A 22,345-nucleotide genomic window follows, 5' to 3' on the forward strand; every position below is an offset into this window, starting at 1 on the left:
AAACGTCATTTTTTTATATTTTTTGGTTTCTTTTAGTTTTTTTTTTATATTTGTTTGGCTAATTTAATTTTGAATATAAATTTAGTTATTTCAATTTGAATATGAATGATCCAGTAATAAAGAAATGAGGAAATAAAAGAAAAAAAGAAGCGAGGGAGGGAGGGGGGGAAGAGAAGTTGAAGTTGAAGTTGAAGTGGTGACTGGTGGGGGGTGGCGCCGCTGCATGAATGATTAGGGATTAGCGTAATGAGTCTGGTGTGGTGTAGTAATGTAAGTACATCATTCGCCACCAAACCAAACCACAAGAAGAAGAACATTGCATGTGCTATTGAGAGCCACACACACATATGATTATTAGATTATGACTTTTGCCCAACCCATTCATTCACTCAACTCAATTATCATCCTCAAATTCCACCCTCTATCTCAATATTTCTATTTTATATTATTATTATAATATAAAACGCTTGTGTATATTCATAGTTATATAATATATTTTTTATATACATAATATATCACCTTTTATATATATTGTACTTGTATTTAGATATTTATTCGATTTAACAAAGACCAAATGTGGTCGGTACATGAATTTTTAAGAATCTTGAACTAAAGATTAAATCAATTAGGGTTAGGTCGTCTCTTGTCCTAATCGATTTTGAATAGTTTTTTTTTTTTTTCATATGAAATTTAAAAAAACTACAAATATATGTCATCTAAATAAAAATTTTCATAAAATGAAATATTTTAATAATATATTACATTATTAATAATTAATAAATAATATTATTTATTTTCAATTTATCTCAATCTTAGACCAAAGACCTAACCAAAATCCGACATATCCTAGATCGATTTTTCGATTTGAATCAAAATTTAAAGAGCCATTCACATACAACACATGAATCTTGATTTAATGCAACCAAAGTGATGTTTTATGACCTAGTATCGTCTATTTTGACAACCTTTATTAAAGGGAATAAACTATGATGCATGAAAAATTTTTGGGAGCGTTGTTTTGGCATTTTTGAAAAGTTTTCATTTTCGAAACGTCAAGAAATGTTTTTGGGCTATTTTTATAATTTTAAAAAATTTTCGTGATTGTTTTGTAATATAAAAAAAATATCAAAAACATGTTTTTAATTTTGAAACTCATTTTCATCAATGAATAGAGATAATTTTTTTTCCATTTTTAACTAAATTTTTTTAGAATTTGTTTTCAAAATTTATTTGAAAGCATTATAAAATTTATATTTATTTTTAGATTGAATAATTATTTTTTATATTAAAAATTTATTTACGAAAAAGTTATTATATTTTTTAATCTATGTATTTCTCCTGTGTTTTCATTTTCTATTTTTTAAAAAAATAATATTTTTTATTTTATTTTATATTATATTCATTTCTCATTTTTATTTTCGTACAATGTAAGGAATAGGGACCCAGTGACACCAAGTAGAGAGATACAGGGCCAGCCAAACACGGCACAAGTCAGGCAACACAGCAGATGCCCAATAACGACTAAACCATGTCTAGATGATACGGCTACTGGCCCATCAGCCATCACTCCTTCCGGTGGTTGATCCAAATAAAGAAGCATTTTAGTGGCAATAAAAGTTATTTTTATCTTTAATTAAATAATATTTAAAATTAAAAACGTTACACTTATAAAATCAAATCATTGCCCCTCTCATAACCCTCAATATGGTTTTAAGATTGGTACATGAGAAAGAAATATTTTGAATGCCAAATGATTAGTTTTTATCACTTTTAGACATATATATAATCTTAAAATTCTTGGTTAGAGTACATTTTTCTTGAAATATTATTAATTTATATTATAATTAAAATATTTTATTTTATCTTATTGATATAATTAGACACGTGATAAAATCAAGTAGTCGGTCACGTGATGTCAGATCTTCCCTTAAAGTCTCACCACTAGAAAAGTCACCTATTATGTGGCTAAGACTAATGAGTTCTCGTACGTAAACACATAACATATTCTCACAAGTAATTTTTATGTATATGTGTGTGTTTATTTTATTTTTAAATATTAAAAAATATGATAATATTTTGAGTAAATAACAAGTTAATAAATTTCAAAAATACTCTTATAAGTTTCAAAAGACTAATTTGGATTTTTAGTTCGCTATTGAAACTTTCTAATCCGGTGGGAAATCAATAGTGACTTTCTCTTTTTAATTTTTTATTACATAAATAAGGTAAGTTTAGAAGTAGAGGGATTTGTGTTGGCGGCTAAACGTTATCTAAAGAATTAACATTATCCATTGCTTAAACTTGGAGACCTGAGACTCAAAAACATGATTTTGAGATTTAACATTGCCCGTATCTTCACCGGCTTAACACATATAAATAGTTAAAGAGTTATTATTATGCAATAGAGAGATCTTGACTGCAAAAGGTGGATTTTCTCACCTTAAGGGCCTCGTAGGAAGGGTAAATTACGGTACACGACGGCTCATTAGATAGGAGATACAGTACATAGTGCCCACAAGAATTCACCCCATAGGAAGGTAGTTGTCATGATTCGAACATGTATTCTTAGCTACAATCTACTATTCGAATACCAATCGTGCTATGCCTGTGAAGATTGCAATAAAAAGATCTTAGTTTGGGAGAAAGTTGATCATTCACACCATCAGACAGGCAAGTTTTGAAGAGGGGTTATAGCCAAGTTTATCAATATTGTGGTTCAGTGGTTGGAAGTGTATTAGGTGAAAGGAGGTCTCATGTTCAGGTTTTCTAAACTCTAATTTTGCTCTAGTGATTTTCCATTATTTTACATTTAAGTTTACGAAAAAGAAGAAGATAAATTATATGAAACATTTCTTACACTTAGAATCATCTTTAACTTATTCCCATATTTTTTATTATACCAAAAGACTCTCTTACACTTACTAAATATTGTAATTAGTCACTATATGTTATTATTATACAAAATTTTATGTAGCAATCTACATAAAAAATATAGAATTCTATTTATAGAATTCTAAAATTCTATATATCAATGAAATACAAAATTTTATTTTGGTCAATTAACAGATTGCACAAAAGGGTATAAGGGATTTTTTGGGTGGCTAATTGTAATATTTAGAAAGTATAAGGGGTCTTTTGGTATAATTAAAAGTATAAGAAAATAAGTTACACACGACCTAGGTGGAAGAAGATTTTTAATATTTACCCCCCAAAAATGTGAAGAGCGAATGATAGTCTGAGATGTTTTGTGAATTTTAAGAGTAATTAGCAAGAGAAGGGACTCAAGTTATAAATAAGGTCAGGCTCAAACAGAACTTCTTTACAATCTGATTTTACCCTTTACCATGCAATAAATAAATATTGTGAAAATAAAATTAATAAACGGTGGTAAGAGAAAAAAGAGAGAGGAAAAAAAACGAGTTGCCAAACACGCCCTTATCAGTTGAGTGCCACGTCACTCTGCAATATTTGACCAGACATAGCTTTCATTTTTTCCTTTCTCGTGCTTACTGCAAAGTAATCTTCTTCAGACTCTCCTTAACTTTAACCCCCCCCCCCCCCCCTCTCTCTCTCTCTCTATATATATATATATGTATGTATGTATGTATGTATGAATATATAGACACACACACACACACACACAGCAGATGGGGATGCGGATGGGGATGCTGTCAGCCGAGGGAGCAAGGTTCACCGGCAAACGCCGGTAAACTTACCCTGGAGTGACCGGAAGAAATTAAGAGCCATAATTTAGGGCAGAGAGAGAGAGAGAGAAAGATTAATTGTATAGTGGGTGTAGATGGATGGAATGGAAGGATTTGGGGATGGAGTAAATTAAAGAGGCTTGTGGTTTTTTTTTTTTTTTTTTTGGTTGGGGGGGTGGGGGGTGTTGGGGGGCTGGGTAATTCTTGTCCACACCCTTCTTCTGTCATCTCCTTCTTATCTAGTTCTTTCTTATTCACTTCTCATCATCGGATCATTCATAACCCTGCCCGCCCTTTGGAGTTGGATTTGTTTCTTTATGTATATATATATTTAATCCCACCACATAAAAACCTTTAATTTCTTACTATTTTCGTAGCTATATATGTAAAATCCGGCCTTGCGGCTGTGGGTTGCGGCGGATGTAGATCTTTGTCGGCGTGGAGAGAGAGAGAGAGAGGATGGAATTTGAGGAGCATGAAGAGCAAGAAGAGGAAATCGCAATTCAGGAGCCGGCGAATTACGAGGTGGGAAACTCCGGCAGGCCCAAATCGCCAGGGGGGAGGAAGGTCGGCGGCGGCGGAGGTTATAGGTACAGGGAGTGTTTGAAGAACCACGCGGTGGGGATCGGAGGGCACGCGGTGGACGGATGCGGCGAGTTCATGCCGGCCGGGGAGGAGGGGACGCTGGACGCTCTCAAGTGCGCGGCGTGCAATTGCCACCGGAACTTCCACCGGAAGGAGGGGGAAGGTTTCCACCACCCCCACCCCCACCACCACCACCAATTCGCAGCGGCGTACTACCCCGCGGCCCATCCGGCTGGGTACCTCCAGGTGGCGCCGACTCAGCAGCATCGGCCGCTAGCGCTGCCGTCAACCTCGAGAGAGGACGAAGATGTGTCAAATCCAAGCAGCAGCGGCGGAGTTGGCGGAGCCAAGAAGCGGTTCCGGACCAAGTTCACCCAGGAGCAGAAGGACAAGATGCTGGATTTAGCCGAGCGGCTCGGGTGGCGCATCCAGAAGCACGACGAAGCCGCCGTGCAGCAGTTCTGCGCCGAAACAGGCGTGAAGCGGCAAGTTCTCAAGGTCTGGATGCACAATAACAAGCATACTCTCGGTAAAAAGCCCTAGTCTTTCTTTCTTGTCCCTCTGAGATATAGGCATCATCGGCATTACCAACTTCCGCAAAACGCTCGAAAGGATGCCGAAGAAGAAGATGGAAAATTGACTTGAAACTGTCATGAAATCGCTAGATTTTATTAGGGTTCTTAACCTGTCTTGTAGTGACTTTTCTCCCTTTCGATCTGGTTTTGATCTGAAGAATTTAATTTTATCTTCCTGTTTCTCCTTTTGCTGGTGTTGAATCATTGTTGCCTCTTTGCCTAAGCTATATACAAACAAGTAGATCAGCAATTAACCCATCGATCCGATCAGTCTTTCTTGCATTCTGTCATCATCAGATCGAGACATGCTAATGAACCCATTTTGCATTCTAATCTTGGTAGTCCATTTAGTCGTCCAGATGACTGCATCGATCATCACCTCATCAAGAAGAAGGATCAACGGAGTTAATTCCAAGTCACTCCAGACGTGCTTGACATGCAAAGCTCCAGTCATATCTGTCATCATCTCCTTCTGAAATCTAACCTTTTATAACTTTACCCCTCTCAGTTAGCAGCAGAATGCCACATATATATATATATATACATATACATATCTCCTCTCTCTCTCTCTCTCTCTCTGGTGTGTTTTCATTATTTTATCTTGTTCATCATGACAGCTTCTATGGTTTTCTAAGTCTTATATATTACTTGAACTTCTGTTGATTTAATTGTTCTTTTTTCATACTTCCGAGGCTACGGTTGAGTGTTCCAGCTTTGATTGTAGAGAAAACAGAAAAAGCTTATGCATGGTCCTGGGTGCCAGTAGTTTTGCAGTGATACAGTTCACAGTATTCTTGTTTCTCATCGCTTTAATGGCTTCCCTTCACACACCCAATCACATACATAGCCGATAAATTTCAAGTCTTTTCTTTTCCATTTCTTCAAGTATGAAAGATTCAGCAGAATCTATTATCAAACACACACACACACATAAACAGTTGAAAGAAAAGAAAAAAGAAAAAAGAGAAAAAAAAAATGTTTCTTGGTTTGAGACCAAGGTATTGTGGAGATGGAGAAGTGAAGTTGAAGGGAATGTGTGGGGAAGGAGAAGGAGATGTTGGCGAAAGAGCAGTAGAGTGATGGAGCTGTCGGAAAAATCATATCACAAGGAAGCTTAATTCCCCCTCTCTCTCTCTCTCTCTCTAGGGTTGGGTTGCTTTATTCTGCTTCGATTGGACATGTGGGGCACTCCCCAGCCCCAGCGCCATTGCAGCACCAACACTAAATTCCAGCGACACATTACAGCTAACACACACATGTATATATGTGTGGTTGTCTGTCTATTTATTGACTCCAAATTTTGGGCGTAATCGATGTATAGAATGGAGGGCAATTCTCATTTTTTACCCTTTACATCACGAGAGGATATAGATGTGGAGGAACCAGATATTTCCTCCATATGGGGCATCACTTTGGTTTAAGTTTTCTGTTTCGGGTCGGGTCGTTTATATTAATGGAATTGGACTTTTCAGTAAATTTTTAGTTTTGTATTTTGACAATATTAAGCTTAATATATACATATATATAGTATTTGAGTGTCTTCCCTAATTCTCAAGTCCTCTTCTCTTCTCTTCTCTTTTATAATAATTCTCGTTTGAAACTTACAAAAAACCCTTTTCAAAATTTCCAATCTCCCACGATTGAAACATGATTTTGGCTTTGTTGATGCTAATTAAAGATGGCCATGTTGATTCTCATTGCATCTTATGGTTAATTTGCTCCTCCTTTTGCTTAATTTGCCATTAATTTCAAGCTGGAGACTTGGTTTGAGATGTGTTTTTGGAGCAATTGTTTTAGCCTCGCCTAGGTCTAGGTCTAGGTCTAGGTCAAGGTCAGATGTTTAATCATTCAATCTCTTGAGTCAATCTAGCCTCGCCTAGGTCGAGGTCTAGATTGGTTGTTCTCTTGTGTACCTTTTTTTTTTTAAAAAAAAAGTCTTAATAATCTTTTAAAAATTTAAATTCGTTTCCATTTAAGTACACTTTTATCTCTTTCTTTAAGGATATAATTATCATTTACTAATTAATATATGTTAATTTCATCTATTTTCACTACTCGCCCAAAATTAAGAGAAAAATTTTCATCACTTTTCATTATTTTCCATTCCCAACTCTTTCCAAAAAAAATATTTTATATTAATTGCATTCCATTACTAAATCTCTCTTATACAAAAATAAAGAATTGTTGTATGTTAATTGGACTAATTCGATTTGGTTCAGAGTTGTTCTGTGTTTGATATAATTAATTTGTAGAAACTAGCGACGGTATTCTTATAATTAGTATGACACAAATCGTCGTATTTTGAGTTTAAAATTATAAATTTGAGTCTAATTTAGTTTAGTTATTATTTAGATAATCTTTTATACCATAAAATTTCCAAATATTAAAAATACTAGAATGAGTTTTAAAAATATTCATCACTCAAATGGAGGGCTTAATTTAAGTTGTTTTTAAATAAAACCCTAGATCTTGATAGTCCAATTTTATTAAATAAAATTTGAATATGTAAATCATACTCTTTATCTAATTGTTTAATTAATTTCCCTAAACTTTTTAATCTCCACAGATAACTAATATAAAAAATAATTATTTCAAAAACTTATTTGCATCCAATTACAATTTACAAAGAAACAGTCACACATATCTATGTACACAAATTTTTTTTATATAAAATTCTTAAAATAAATTAAGATATAAGTACCAAAAGGCCTGATTTGAGGCTAAAAGTCTTCCATTGAGTGAGCATTCAGTCAGTTTAATTATTGAATTGATCGAATTGTTCAAACTGAGTAGATCGAACTCGTCAAATAGATTTTCAAACTAAAAACCTAACAAACGATGGAAAAAATTTAAAAAAATTGAAAACATTGAAAATATCAAAATAATAAAGTACAAAAATGACGTCATTTTTTACATTTTGATTGACTTGGTTATTTCAGTTTTTTCAATATGGAGACTAAATGGAACTGAAATATCCTAAATTGTCAAATTTGAAAATCGAATCAAATCGATCTATAATTTGAGCTGAACCGAATTAATAATTTTAATCAATTCAATTTAATTATCTCGATTTAACAAAAATTATGCTCACCCTAGTCCCCTAACCCTAATAGGGCTTGAGGCATTGATTTAATACTTTTTGAATTTTTGAAAAACACAAGATTGAAATAATGATCCAATTTATAAAAGACTATGAAATTAATTGATATGTACTTAATTTTTGGTGTAGATAATTTTATTTTAGATTTTTGTGGGTAATTACTCTTTTTATATCAAAATATTAATAAAAAATTGATAAAACTTGACATGAATCACTTTTGTAGGTCGATAAAAGATATCCCGTGCTTTATTTTTTAATAAAAAAGATAATGCCAATGGCTTGGTGATAAATATTTCATTTTTTAAAATATTTACTTAACTAATAGAATATTCTTTGAACGTTGTCTTTAATCAAACTTTAAAATTAGCTCAATCAGTTGTTAATTTTTTTAGACTCTGTTATTAGCGGCATAAGTAAACTTGACAATGTACTTCTTAAACCTTATGTTTTTAGACTCAACATCTCATAAACTTTTAATTTTTAGCAAATCAATTTCTAAATTTTTTAAAAATGTCGGAGATTATTTTAGTAAAAAATAAAAGTTTAGACAGAACGAAAGACAGAAAATTCAAGGGTGTTTGAGTTAGAGACCCAAAGTTTAAGAAATGTAGCTTAATGTTGTTACTAATCGAGGAGGTGTCGTGGTTAATTTTAAAAAATTTAAAATTTAATTAAATTAATTTTAAAATTTAAGAAGTGTGTAAACCAAACAACTAAAATTTAATGAAAGGCATGATTAATTAATTAATTAATTATTTTTATGACATCTAATGTACAGCTTTTCATTGTTGTCGAAGAGTTGTCAAACTTCTAGAGGCCTTTCTGGCAGGTCGATCACCAAGGGCCGCCATTAATGGACCTTTCCAAGTCTGATGAGAGGAAAGAAAATTAAATATTTATTAAACTTGAGTTAAATTTAGATAAATTGTTCCTATATACATTTCGTTAGATAAAATTAGAATATTTTTTCAACTAAGATATAAAATGATCAAGATAATTTAAAAAATATTTTAAAATTTTTATCAAATTATTTGTTAATTTTTTTAAAATACACTGAAAGGCACATGCATTATTTTTTCTTATATGTAAGGATCTAGATAAATTTATCTGAATGAGGGAAATATAACTTTATCTAAAAAAATTCAAATAAGAAGTCATATGATTTTTTTTAAAGAGTTACTAAATAAATTTAATAAACACAACAAAAAACACTTTTGTTTAAAATACTTTATATATATATATTTTGGTCTATATCTTAGTTAATAAATACAACTTAGAGAGGCAAGATACAAGAGGTAATAGTTATAATACCCGGGAATAATTTGAGGATAAAAATGATATTTGATAAGGGGCATAAATGAAATTTCGAAAAAAAAAAAAAAAGACTATAGGGTACACTAACACAGCTTTGGACGACCGAATTAGTTAGAGGAAGTACCCCGGACCCTAGATAGCCAAGGAAAATGGTATAGTATCGACGAGTGATTTAAATTATGATTTTTAGTGATAAAAGAAATGCGATCGGGAACAGTTTTCGGTATAGCAAAAATATAGCTGCCAATTAGGTCGTATTACCGAATTGTTATAGATGATGTCTGAAAAATCAACGGAGTGTATCTAGGACTAATATTTGATGTATAGAACAACCCTTAAGTGATTTCAGGTTGAATCGAGTGGATTTGAGGTCAAATCGATCAATCGGGACTAAGTATAATTTTCTAAAATTGCCCGAGGGAGGTCAAAACGGTAATTTTTTAAAAATTTCAAGGGAGAAATGAGAAGTACTAATCTTGAGGGTCTTAGTGATGGTGCTAGAAAGATCAGGGGCTTGAGGATAAGGGCCAAAATGCAAAAGAAAATTTCAAGAGGGCCAAACTATAATTTTCGAAAAAGCTTCACGCACATGGCAGATCTGGCCAAGATTTTGGCTTGAAAATCCGGTGATTTGGAAGCCTAGCCTCATCAGGGCATGGCCAAGGACAGTCTAGGAGGCGTGTGGAAGGAGTTTTGGCTGGAAATCGGCCACGTGGGGGTCGGATTTAGCCTATAAATACCAAGGGTTTCTGGCCGAAATTGAAGCATCAAATCGCTCAAGTTTGAGGGCAAATCGAGGGAAGCCAATAAGGGGCTTTTGATCCTTGAGGCAAGGGGAGAATTTCTAGTAAGTTTCGTGATTTTTCGAGGCGTTTTGAGGGTAGTTCGAGGGCTGGCCGGAAAAGCGAGGAGGACCGCTGCGCTGCGCCTGAAACAGCCCAATCGGGGACCTTGCCGATGGCCTTTCGGCCTGAAAGTGGTGGCATCGGGATCGAATCGAATAGGGCTTCCGGGAGGTGTGATCGGGGTCGATTTTTGGTCACCGATCGGCGACCAGCTCGCCGGAGAAGAAAAGACGCGTGCCCTGCACGCGCAGCTGCCACACGCAGTACCACTCGCCGGCACGTGAGGGGGCGTGAAGGCTGAGGTATTTTTGTAATTTTTTTATTATTTTAAGAAAAATAAATTAGGAATTATGGTGGAAGAAAATTTTGAAAAATGTTGGAGAAAATGGTCATTTTGTAATTTTCAAGGGAAATAAGGCTTATGAAAAATAGGAGAAAGTATAGAAAAATTTTCAAAAAATTCTAGAAGTTAGGAAATATCTATTTATGAATTGTTGTGAAGAAAAATCGAGGAAAAACCTTGAGTAGGCACTTATTAGAATTTTTGAGGAGAAATATAGAGGAAATAGGAAGAAAATTACGAAAATTAGAGAAAATGGATATTGATATGATTTTGAACAAACATGATGTCTAGGGTATTGTTGAAGCTCGAGGTTGAACTATAGAGCGCCTAGCACAAGAATCAAGGTCGGGCACGCAAATCGAGGTGGATTGCGCCTTTCAAGGAAATTGAGTACCTTTTAAAGGTGAGTGGTTCTATCGAAAAACTTGTTTGTGGCATATAAATGATTTACTGTGAGTGTTCATCCTCATGGCTAGGTTTATTGATGGTTTTACAAATGATTACTTACACGTGTTATACTTCGTATGGTAAATTGCATACATTGAGATGTTGATTTTATGCATGTTATGATTTTTCGGCATTGGCATGTTGTGTTGTCCATGTGGGACGTGGGTTGTTAACCTGTGACGTAGCTCTCGAGTGTCAACACTCGGAATGCGTGCCAAGGGTTAATGCTATGTGACTCACTTGGGACGGGGCTGAGACGGACTTCACCCTACGGTACTCAAGTGGCGGGGCTGAGAGTGGACACCACCCCGATTGTTGGCTCAAGTGGCGGAGCTGAGAGTGGACACAACCCCAAGTTCCTTTGAGCAATAGCATTAAGGCCGATGTGTCGTGGATTTCGGGGATAGTGCTAATGTGATACTCTCAGGGCTAGGGTTGCGTTGGATTTTTGAATGCTTTTGAGTAGGAGCGTAATGCCTAACAATGACAATGGGGTGATTCCCGAGTTCATATGTCGAGGTTGTCCCTCTTAAGTAGGATTGTGTTTGCCAATGGGTCGATGTGGTCGTGTCGCATTTAGAGAGATTGCATTTTTCCCAGTTAGGGTTAAGTGCTATGTGGGATTCTCTTAGGCTGGGGCATATCGGGATTTATCGGTTTTATATATGGTTTTGCATATTTGCATGAAAATGTTTTTGAACTCTCACTTAGATGATTCAGTATCTAATTTAGACTATGTCCCTAGAATATTCAAACGTTCTAGGTGAATGTAGTGGCGCCAAGGGAAAGAATGTCATCGAGATGTAGCTACTATGTATAGTTTTCATAGGTTTTGTCTATGATTACGATGTTCAGAGTGATGTTCTACCATTGTGTTTAGTTTTGATGATGAAAAACATATTTTATTAAATCCCTAAGTCATGAATCAAGGTGGTGGTTTTCAACAAAAATCAATTTCAAGTGCATTGTTAAAATGAAAACCAAAAAGATTTATGATTTTCTATTTTAGTTAGAGATTTGCAAAGTCAAGTTTTTAGTCTTAAAAGAATCTCCTAAAATGATTTTCAAATTAGCTTTGAAGTCGTTGGTCAACATAGAGCTAAAATTGTTCTAAGACAAAAGACCATTTTTAACATATATGTGTTTGATGAAAATCAAATCTTAAGTATGAAAAATCATTTATATTAATCTCATATTTCAAAATAAGCTTTCATATTTTGAAACGTGCATAAAAGGTTTTGGCTTGAAACTTAATCGTATAAAAAATCCTTTAGTTCATGCATCATGTTTTGAAACTCATTTTGATAACGTTTCAATATTTTTTTCTAAGTCTGGAAGACTAGCACCTTATAAGGAGACATATATGAAAATGTTTCATTTTTAGAAAACTAACTCCCGGTAATTCAATAACTAACATTCATTAGTGATAAAATGATTTTTAACGATTTTTTCAAGAAATGAAAAGTGTATATCTTGGAGGTGGTAAAATCGCAAAATCCTAAGTTCCTACTAAAATCCAAATTCTACTTTTTTATTCTTATGGATTTTGATTTTTTTGATATTTTTATTGAATCCAAATAGGGGGTACTTTCTTATTTACATTTATATATTAAAGTAAATGGAAGGTAAAATATAAATTAAACAAAATGAGGACATTTATGTATTAAAGTAAATGTAAATATGTGGTGATGTTTTGTATTAATCAAGTGTGCTTCTCATATTATCTGTCAAGTTTCCAGATTTTCCAAGAAGATAGTCGACTATGTTATTTAGTGTTGTCGACTATGCATAAGGATAGTCGACTACGCTTGTTCAGTCTGTCGACTATATCTTGCATCTGTCGACTATTTTTGCGTCTGTCGACTATTGTGAAAGAATAGTCGACTATGCTATTTCATCTGTCGACTATGTCTGTTCATGAATTTCAAAATTTTCTTTGTAATTTTTGATCTGTCGACTATGTAAAAGGATCTATCGACTATGAGATTTTTGTGTTATAAGATAGTCGACTATGCTTTTTTGTCTGTCGACTATGGCTAAATTTTATTTGATAAAATAGTCGACTAACCTATTTGATCTGTCGACTATGTGTTTCACAGAAAATTACAACGGCTAATTTTCAATCTCCAACGGCTAGTTTCTCATTCTCCAACGGTCACAAACGGCTTCATTTCTCTTCAATCTTGTGGGAAGCTTATATATACATATCAAGGAGATCAAGAGAAGGCTAATGGACGGGAATGAATTAATTTGAGCTTACTGTTACTCGTTTGTATTTACAGTGATTGTGCTTCAATTTTTTTTTTCTCTCTTCAATGCTTTGATTTTAACTTATATTAATTCATTCAAGCTTTGTTTTTATTGTGAGAGAACTTGTAACTAAGAGTGCCCACTCTTAGCATCTCGTTTACATTTGTATCACTCTTAATTTCCTAACTTTGTGCTAGAAGACTTGCTCGTTAAAGCAAGTGGCTGTAATTCCTAGCTAGGTGCTAGAGGGCTTGCTTATATAAACAAGAGGTTGTAATTCCTAGTCTTGGACTAGAGGATCTACTTGGTTTAAGTAGGGGGTTTTAGTGGATGGTTTGAAAAATCCTTAGTGAGGAGCTAAGGTAGTGGATTAGGCTTGGTTAAGCCGAACCACTATAAATCCTTGTGTTTTTTTATGCTTGTGTTATTTGATATATTTATCTTTCCAAGCATTTCATTATTCCTCATCGGTTCTCATATTTATCTTTGTTCATTTGTCATTTTTATTGTTTACGCTTTAAAACTCTAAAACCACAATCTGTATCAAAAAGTTTTTATTTTAAGTTCTATCATTTAAGTTTTTAAAATAACCAATTCACCCCATCTCTTGGTGTGTGCCATAGAACCTACCTGTTCTAACACAGAGGTTATGTAATATTTTGATATTTTCATGTGAAACATCGATTTGGATAATTGTAAAAGGAATTGTCGGTTATATATCATTGAGGTTTCGATCTTGATTTCGCTGATGTGATTGATAATACTTGTCTTAGTCTATTATTTTCTTAAATTTTAATATGCTGAGAAGGTATAATCGGGATTGTTGGGAAATAATGAAGGTATGTATATCAAGAGACTTATGTTGTGTGTATGAGAATATTAAAAAAATATATATATATATTCCTGAAATCTCGAGATAATGCCCGTTCTGAGAAAACGGAGTGTTACAATAGTGAGAGAGCTTTGCATTTGTAAGGTTAAAGCAAATTTTGACGAGGCAAAGGTAATTTGAATTTGGTAACTCCACGTTTTTGTCCAAGAATGACGATAATGGTAGAGAAGCAAGCAAGTCTGGTAAGTGGTGGTGATCTCTAATGACAAAAAAGACAATGGTTCGTTAGCTTTCTCAAATGTCGCTAGTTGACGATTCCTTTGGAATCCATCTCTAATAGCCTTATTTTCCAATTGCTATTAGGTTCTGACAAGCTTACTTGTATTCATAGTTTAATTGAGGCCACAACCCTCTTCTTACATCATATACCCTTTTTTTCTCTTTTTCTCTCAACAACAAATGGTTCATTTAGTCGACAAACTAAGATAAGTCACTAGATCGAGGCACGAAGGCTAACGATCTAATGACTCTAAGATTGGCAACAAATCTCTCTCTCTCTCCCTCTCCTCCCTTCCTTCCCTCTCTTTCTCATTCTTACCTTAGACTAAATATTTTTCATTATTTATAATAGTCCAGACATAATTCTTTGATTAAAATTACACATTCTCGATTATTAAACACCATATAAGAATAATTATCCCAAACACTTTCAAATAAATGGGTCTTATTCTTTTAAGACTATCTTTTTAAGATTTAAAAAATAAATATCTCAAATTTATTAAAAGCAAGATAAATAATTAATTTTTAAGAGATAATAAGACCCTCCTAAAATATCAAAATTAAAAATAAACGAACTAGTGGACCAAAGTCAAGTGACTTTATTACCAAACCCAGAAAGAGCGTGGCCAAGTAAAGGATACACGTGTCACTTTGTTACTGTGCTCGACCACGTGTGTGTGCGTGTGCAGATTTAATGCTTTCACGATCTTTGGCCTAACCGGCTGCTTCAATCATTATTCAACTTTATATATGCACCCCCAAATAAAAATTAAATATTTTAAATAAATCATCATCGTGACACACATGTGTCACTTAGTTTTTTTATTTTATTTTAAATAATTTTTAAAAGCCAAACAATATTTCTTTTCTCTATTTTCATTTTTTTCTCGTCATTTAAATTTTTTATTATTTTAATTATATCTCTAAACTTATATTTTTTAGTCAATTTAATTTATATATGTATAATATATTATGTAATAAAATTATTTTTAAATTTATACTCAAAACTTATAATTTAATAATGTGAAAAACATGTTCCCTCTTTTAATAGAGCTTATGTTCATGATTTAAAAGTGGGATAATTTTCACTGAGGTATAGTATATATTAATTAGAAAATTATTTTTTAAAAATTAATTTAATTTATTAGTAATGTGTCAAAAATTACAAGAATAGGTGAAGATTTTAGGGAGAAGTCTGAGCCCAATTCTATAAATTAGGGACGAGTAAAATTTTGATTAAATAAAAATAATTAAATTGTATTGATTAAAATGAGTGGTTTAATTTTTAAATTTTAGTTTTTCTATTATCTTAGTTCTATTTGATCTCTTTATTAAAAAAAAGAAATAATTAAACTGGTTGAAATAAAAAAAATGATGTTATTTTTTAATAAAATTGACCAATTCAATTTGGTTATTTTTGTTTAATTAAAATTTGCTTACTTGTAATTACTTTTATTTGGTTGTACTTTGTTATTTTTTTATTTTTTTAATTTAAGCAATTATTCGATTAATTTAATTTAATTTTTAAAAATATTTAAATTATTTAATTTAAATAATTTAATCAATTTAATAACTAAGTTGATCGAATGCTTACTAGCACCAACTAAATAAATATATTTTTTATATTAAATATTACATACTAAATTTCTCAAAAATGATAAATTTATCGACTTTAATTAATTTACTTGACATATTTAATTTGTAGGTTATTAAAGTATATTTTGGAAAATAATAATTATATATTTTAGTTAATAAAAATAAAGAAAGTCAAGTCAAGATGATTTTCAGTCAATATAATTAGGTCTCTGTACCACTCACACTTTGGGAATCCCACTCCATTTCTCAATGGTATCAAAAGTTATGGGCCTTTAAAGGCACCCGATCCCTTGTCCCAAAACGCAGGTTTATTATATTATTTTATTAATTATTATTGTGATCCTCTATTTCTTAAGCCCTTATCATCAATTATGTACATTTTATTGTGTTTTTATATGAGCTTAATCTCAAGATTATCCAAGTTAGTTTTCATAATAATCTCAGCGTTGTCTGATGTAAGTACAAATCTTGTTGATAAGATGCAAAATATATTTTTTAACTGAATTTTTAAAGAGAGTTAAGATTTGTATAACTTTACATACTTTATAATATTAATATGATTCTCTTGAAATTATCGTTTTTACGTGATTTTTTGTTGCTCGTGTTCTCGATTTTAACAAATGAGATAAATCACAGATGAATGCTTTATTTCACTGCTCAGGACAAAAAATCGAATCCACGACTTACTGATACGAATCTTAATTTAACATATGTCTTGAAAACACATTGATATAATTCTCTATCTATGTGGTTGTGTAGTGAGATCCATGCAATTGTAATTTTAGAAGAAATGGTGCCTTCTCACAAAGACTAGACTCGAGCGTTTATACTAAAAACGTAAATTTATGCAAAGTCGTAAGATCGATAACTATAATGGTTATAACTATAATGGTTCTAGAAGATCGACTCTTAACTATAATGGTTCTAAGATAGCAAAATTCTTTGTCGAGTAAGTTGTAACCAACACGAAAGGCAAAATGATATGGGCAGTGTCTCGAAGAGTGACTGGGTGGCTGTGGTAGAATGATTTGCATAATCACATAGATTAGTTAAGTCGATGTCTAGATACCCATGTTACAAAATAATAAAAATTAAATTCAAAAAATAGACCATGAAAATTGTAGTGGGGGCATACTTGGAATCATAAATTAACTTTGCACTCAATTTGGGACCATCAAGAGTTAGAGACAAAAACAAAAAGAAAAGCATAAGCATATACATCATCAGCACAGGGCCTCACATAATTAAGGAAGAGTCATTGACTTGAGACCTCATCCAAGAGCTTGTACCGTCTCACCTTATTCCTATACACGGGCTTGGTGATCCTTCCAGCCGCTATATCCTGATCTGACTTGGTCCTCCTCAGCCTCTCCTTCAGACTACCGGCGGCGGCTGCGGCTGCTCTTTTCTGGGCAGCCGCAGCCCCAGACGGCGACGGCGACCCCTCCGGCGACGCTTGTTTCTTCTTGATGGGGCTGCCGGCCTGCTGCAACATCAAAGCACCTTTCTGACGCTTCAGACCTCCATGATTACCGTCGCTTCCGCCATTCTTCTTCTTGGTCTTGATCGCCTTGTCATCTCCTCCGCCGCCGCTCCGGCGCGACGGCGACGAATCGGAGGAGTTATGGTTCTGGGTTTTCTCCGTCGCTTCTTCCTTCAGGCACCAATTGCAGACCCTGTAGGACTCGGCTCCGGGGTACAGATTGCTACAGTACCTGTTGCCGAATTGGGTGAAAATTAATTGGGGAATCAGAAGGAATCCCATGTTGGTTAATCATTCCTGATTCATACCTAACCGCCTATACGAGAGAAACCGATAGCAATCCGATCGAAAGCAGTCAAGAAAAAGACGAATATTTGATGGGTTACCACTTACCGGTGTTGAGATCTGAATTGGCAGACTTTGCAGTTGAAGAGCTCAGAAGAGAGTCCGTAATCTCCGCACATGCAGCACTCCAGATTCGGCCGTGGCGGCCCTCCGGCTGCCTTGCCGGTTGCCATCTTCTACCTTACCATAGAACTAGACATATATATAGAGAGATAGAGAGAGAGAGAGAGAGAGAGAGAGAGAGATGGACAGATGGGTGGAGGGAGGGAGAAGGAAAAGGGAAATATCAGAGCGTGTGGGACTAAGATGCCTGGAGGCTCCGTTCATATGGGCAACATCATTTTCCTTTCGCCGTGTTTGATAAGTATATGTCATAATATAATACTAATCACAAAGTTTAATTTGACTACTGTGTCATTATATAGTATAATAATACACTAAAAATAATACATGATTGGAGACTTCATATCAACTTTTTATTGGGATTTAATGAAATGATAAATAAGATCTTCATGAATTAATAACCATAATAATTAATCAAAATTATAAGTTCATTAATATAATTTTAAAAAACAAATTTATACTTAAAATATTTTTTTTATTACGCATCATCATGAGCGCTCCTACACATTGACCCCACAGCCCATAAGAGAGTAAATTAGGAATGTGCCTCATTGTGGCCAGAGCTCGAACATGGGATCACGATCGATAGTCCATTGAGCAAAACTTCGGCAAGATCGTTTTCACGTCTTCATTTGCCAGCTATACCCTTAGGGGTTAAAACATCATTTTCTTAAGGGAAATTCTATTCAGAACCTGAAAATTTACTCTTCAAAACTCACGTCCCATCAAAATTTTCAATAATTTTAATATACCTCTTTTATCTCCCCCAACCCACAGTAAACTCTCTCCTCCGATCATCTCTCATCCCAGCCATCACCTAAATATATAAATACACACTCACACACACTTATATATATATATATATATATACACACAGCAACCTAGCACACACACATATACACTCACACACCTATATAAATATATATATACACACTCACACATACTTATATATATATATATATATAAATACAAGTTCCATGGCCGCGGCCATGGAAACCCCCGCACCTCGCGGTGCGGGGGTTTTTGCAATCCTCGCACCGCGAGGTGCAGGAGTTTTTGAAATCCCCGCACTGCGAGGTGCGGGGATTTCTAAAATCTCTGCACCTCGCAGTGCGGGGAATTAAGCCTTCCCCGACTGTTGGGAAGGCTTGATTAAATTTGTTTTATTTTAATTAATTTTGGTTTATTATAATAAAATAAAATAAAATAACATAAATAAATAAATAAATTCTAAATATCTGTATTTTAAGTAATTATAAATTAACTAATTTTAAATTTTAAATCATTGTAATTAAGTGTTGAATTTTTAATACTTAAAAAAATTTAAAATTTATTTTATTGAATTACTTAAAAATACGCATATCTAAAAATCTTATCATCATTTAAAATAATTTTTTTTAAATATATATATCTTTACCTAATTCAATAAGATAAATTTAAAAATCATATCATCATTTAAAATATATTCTTTTTAAATATATGTAATTATAAAAAATATATATTTTAAATTATGATAGAATTTTTAGATATGTGTATCTTCAAGTAATTTAATAAGATAAATTAATTAATTTTAAATTATTTTAAGTATTAAAAATTCAACACCATGATTTAAAATTTAAAATTAGTTAAATTATAATTACTTAAAATGCAAAAATTTAAAAATTATTTTTTTGTATTATTTTTTTAATTTTATTTTATTATAATAAAAATTTTAATTAATATAAAAATATAAAAAGTCTTCCCGACTGCTGGTAGTCGGGGAAACCTGGCTTTCCCAACTGCTGGCTCCCGCACCGCGAGGTGCTCAGATTGGTGAAATCCCCACACCTCGAGGTGCAGGGGTTGCTGAAACTCCTGCACCGCGAGGTGCGAGGGTTGCTGAAAACCTCCGCACCGCGAGGTGCGGAGGTTTTCATGGCCGCGACCATGCTTTTGTGTGTGTGAGTGTGTATATATATATGTGTATGTGCTGGGTTGCTGTGTGTATATATATATATATATATGGGTGTGTGTGTGCGCTTGCTAGTTGCATAGCCGCGGCCATGCTCTGTGTATATATATATATCTGTGTGTGTGTGTATATGATGTAGGAGGGAAAGAGAGATGCGAGATGATGGTCGGCGATGAGAGGTGATCGGAGAAAAGGGTTGGCTGTGGGCTGTGGAGGGATAAAATAGGTATTTTAAAATTATTAAAAATTTTGATGGGACGTGAGTTATAAAGAATAATTTTTTGGGTTCACGATAGAATTTCCCTTTTCTTAATTGAATTGATGTTAAACAAAGACCCACTTAGTGAAACACTTTATATAATACTGTTAATGTGAAATAAAAGAAGTTTTTTTTTTTCTTCAAAGAATCTTCAAATGATACCTAAAAATTATATCAAATTCCCATGTAATGAGATTTAAAGACTATGTGACATTCTTGATGATATTGGTGTATTAATATGCTATATAATTCTTATTGATATTGATATGCTATACAATTCTTATTGATGTAACATAAAATGTAACACATTAGTAAAATAACACCCCTACTAAGCTTTAATAGCAATAATATTATTTGAGATAATCTCTCTATTTAACTAAAATAATTGATAAATGCTAAGGACTCAAATGATAGAGCGAGATTGTTTGTGATAGTGGTCGGTATCTAGTTGGTTTGAAATTGCTCAAATCGTATAAACTGAATTTCTTTTAAAAATTGATCTGAACTAACTAAATAGATGCTTAAATAAAAAAAATAGAAAAAAATTGAGAAAAATTGAAAAAAATATCATTTTTGATATTTCAATCAGATTGTTTATTTTAATTTTTTAATTTAGAAATTGAATCAAAATAAAATAACCGAAACATTCAAATTTAAAAATTGAACTGAATCGAACCGACAACTTCAACTGATTATATGGTTTGGGATAACCTCCCCATCCGTAGGTAGATGAACAAATGGTCAGGAATTTAAAATAAGGGTAAATTTAACACACACTTATTAAATTTTTAAAATGTAACTACTTATTTATTGAACTTTAAATTGTTATTATTTGTTCACTAAACTTTGCTTAACGTCAATCATTTATCACTTGTTACATTACCATTTGATCTTGCAAACGAAAAATGCCCACATGACTAATAGAATTGAATTTTTTTTATAAATACTCACTAAAATTTAGAATGTAACTATTTACTCACTAAACTTTGGATTGTTACTACCAGCTCACTAAATTTTGTTTAAAGTCAACAATCCATCACATGTTACATAACCGTTTGATCTTACAAACAGAAAATAGTCACGTAGCTAACAGAACCTGAAGTGGCCCAATTAAATTCTTATTTTCGGCTAACTCAGCAGCACCATATTTCTTTCTCTCTCTCTTTCTCCCATTCTCTTGTTCCAATAGCATCAGTCAGCACATGAGAGATGAGGCGGAGAGGTGGTGGCGAGAGGCGAAGCAAGGCAATGAGGCACCAAGTGGCAAGGCAGGGAGTTTGATTAGGTCACTTTGAATTCCGTTAGGCACGTGAACATTTTTCGTTTGTAAGATCAAATAGTGATGTAACGGGTGATGGATGGTTAACATTGAGTAAAGTTTAATGTATAAGTAGTAAAAATCCAAAATTTAGTAAATAGTTATATTTTTAACCTTCAGTGAATGTTTGTTAAATTTTTTAGATTTTGTTAGTTATGTGAATATTTTTCATTTGCAAGATCAAACGATGATGTAATTGATGATGGATGGTTGTCGTTAAATAAAGTTAGTAATAATTTAAAATTTAGTGATTAAATAGATATATTTTAAAAATTTAATGAGAGTATGTTAAATTTATAAAATGAGAAGGCTACCCTTGAAACTTGGACCGACACTTTCCACAATTCGCAATCGCTAGTGCCACGTGGCGGCCATGGAAATAATGAGCGAATGAGTCCTCTGATAGCTGAACCTAAAAGGCGTACCAGTTCAATCTACGCCACCTTTTCTTCCTCTTCTTCTTTCAATTTGAAAAAAGTGCGAGAATTTTAGGGTTGCTGCCATTATACGCTAAGCCAGTTATCAGCTTCGGCTTGCGGCTGCCATTTTGTTGCCATCTGCCTTCCCAAAACCGACCATTCCGGCACTGACTCATCGCCAATTGCGTGGGAAGAGAGATTGAAGAAGATTCGACAAAGCAGCAACGATTATGATGCAACATTTTGTTGATGATAAAACAAAACTGGATATTCGAATCAAACCTCTAGGTTTATTCTCTCCTCTTTGATTACTGCTTCTTTGACGGAGGATGAAATTGTGCGTACAGCTGCTGCATCACGCGTTACAATTTAGATCAAGGCATTGGGCAGAGTACAACTCGATCATCATGGAGTCTTGGGGGATTAAAGGAAAGTCGGTGTGTTTTTTACATTATATTTCGCAGAATCAGCAAATGTTCAATGTTGTGAGTAGAAGCGCAATGGAGAATGCGCGCAAAATAACCACCGATTGGAGAAGTTAAATAGATTGATGAGAAATGTTGAGTCGAAGATTAAC

General features: G+C 33.5%; 2 protein-coding genes across 2 annotated transcripts; one reads left to right on the plus strand and one right to left on the minus strand.

Moving 5' to 3' along the window:
- The first annotated feature begins 3,581 nt into the window (after nucleotides 1-3,581).
- LOC127807672 (zinc-finger homeodomain protein 2) lies at nucleotides 3,582-5,052 on the plus strand. The gene has a single exon (XM_052345705.1). The coding sequence runs from the start codon at nucleotides 4,164-4,166 to the stop codon at nucleotides 4,830-4,832; it is 669 nt and encodes a 222-aa protein (XP_052201665.1). The 5' UTR covers nucleotides 3,582-4,163; the 3' UTR covers nucleotides 4,833-5,052.
- Nucleotides 5,053-17,002: 11,950 nt separating this feature from the next.
- On the minus strand, nucleotides 17,003-18,013 carry LOC127807673 (uncharacterized). The gene is made up of 2 exons (XM_052345706.1): nucleotides 17,747-18,013; nucleotides 17,003-17,585 (listed from the first exon to the last, which is right to left on the minus strand). The coding sequence occupies exons 1-2, from the start codon at nucleotides 17,869-17,871 to the stop codon at nucleotides 17,126-17,128; spliced, it is 585 nt and encodes a 194-aa protein (XP_052201666.1). The 5' UTR covers nucleotides 17,872-18,013; the 3' UTR covers nucleotides 17,003-17,125.
- Nucleotides 18,014-22,345: the final 4,332 nt, after the last annotated feature.

This window comes from Diospyros lotus, chromosome 8 (assembly GCF_014633365.1).
Source record: "Diospyros lotus cultivar Yz01 chromosome 8, ASM1463336v1, whole genome shotgun sequence".
NCBI classification, from domain to species: Eukaryota; Viridiplantae; Streptophyta; class Magnoliopsida; order Ericales; family Ebenaceae; genus Diospyros; species Diospyros lotus.

Coding starts and splice junctions, on each gene's coding strand:
- LOC127807672 (XM_052345705.1), top strand. CDS start 4,164: ATGGAATTTGAGGAGCATGAAGAGCAAGAAGAGGAAATCGCAATTCAG.
- LOC127807673 (XM_052345706.1), bottom strand. CDS start 17,871: ATGGCAACCGGCAAGGCAGCCGGAGGGCCGCCACGGCCGAATCTGGAG. Junction 17,586..17,746: donor CAATTCAGATCTCAACACCG/GTAAGTGGTAAC, acceptor ATTCGGCAACAG/GTACTGTAGCAATCTGTACC.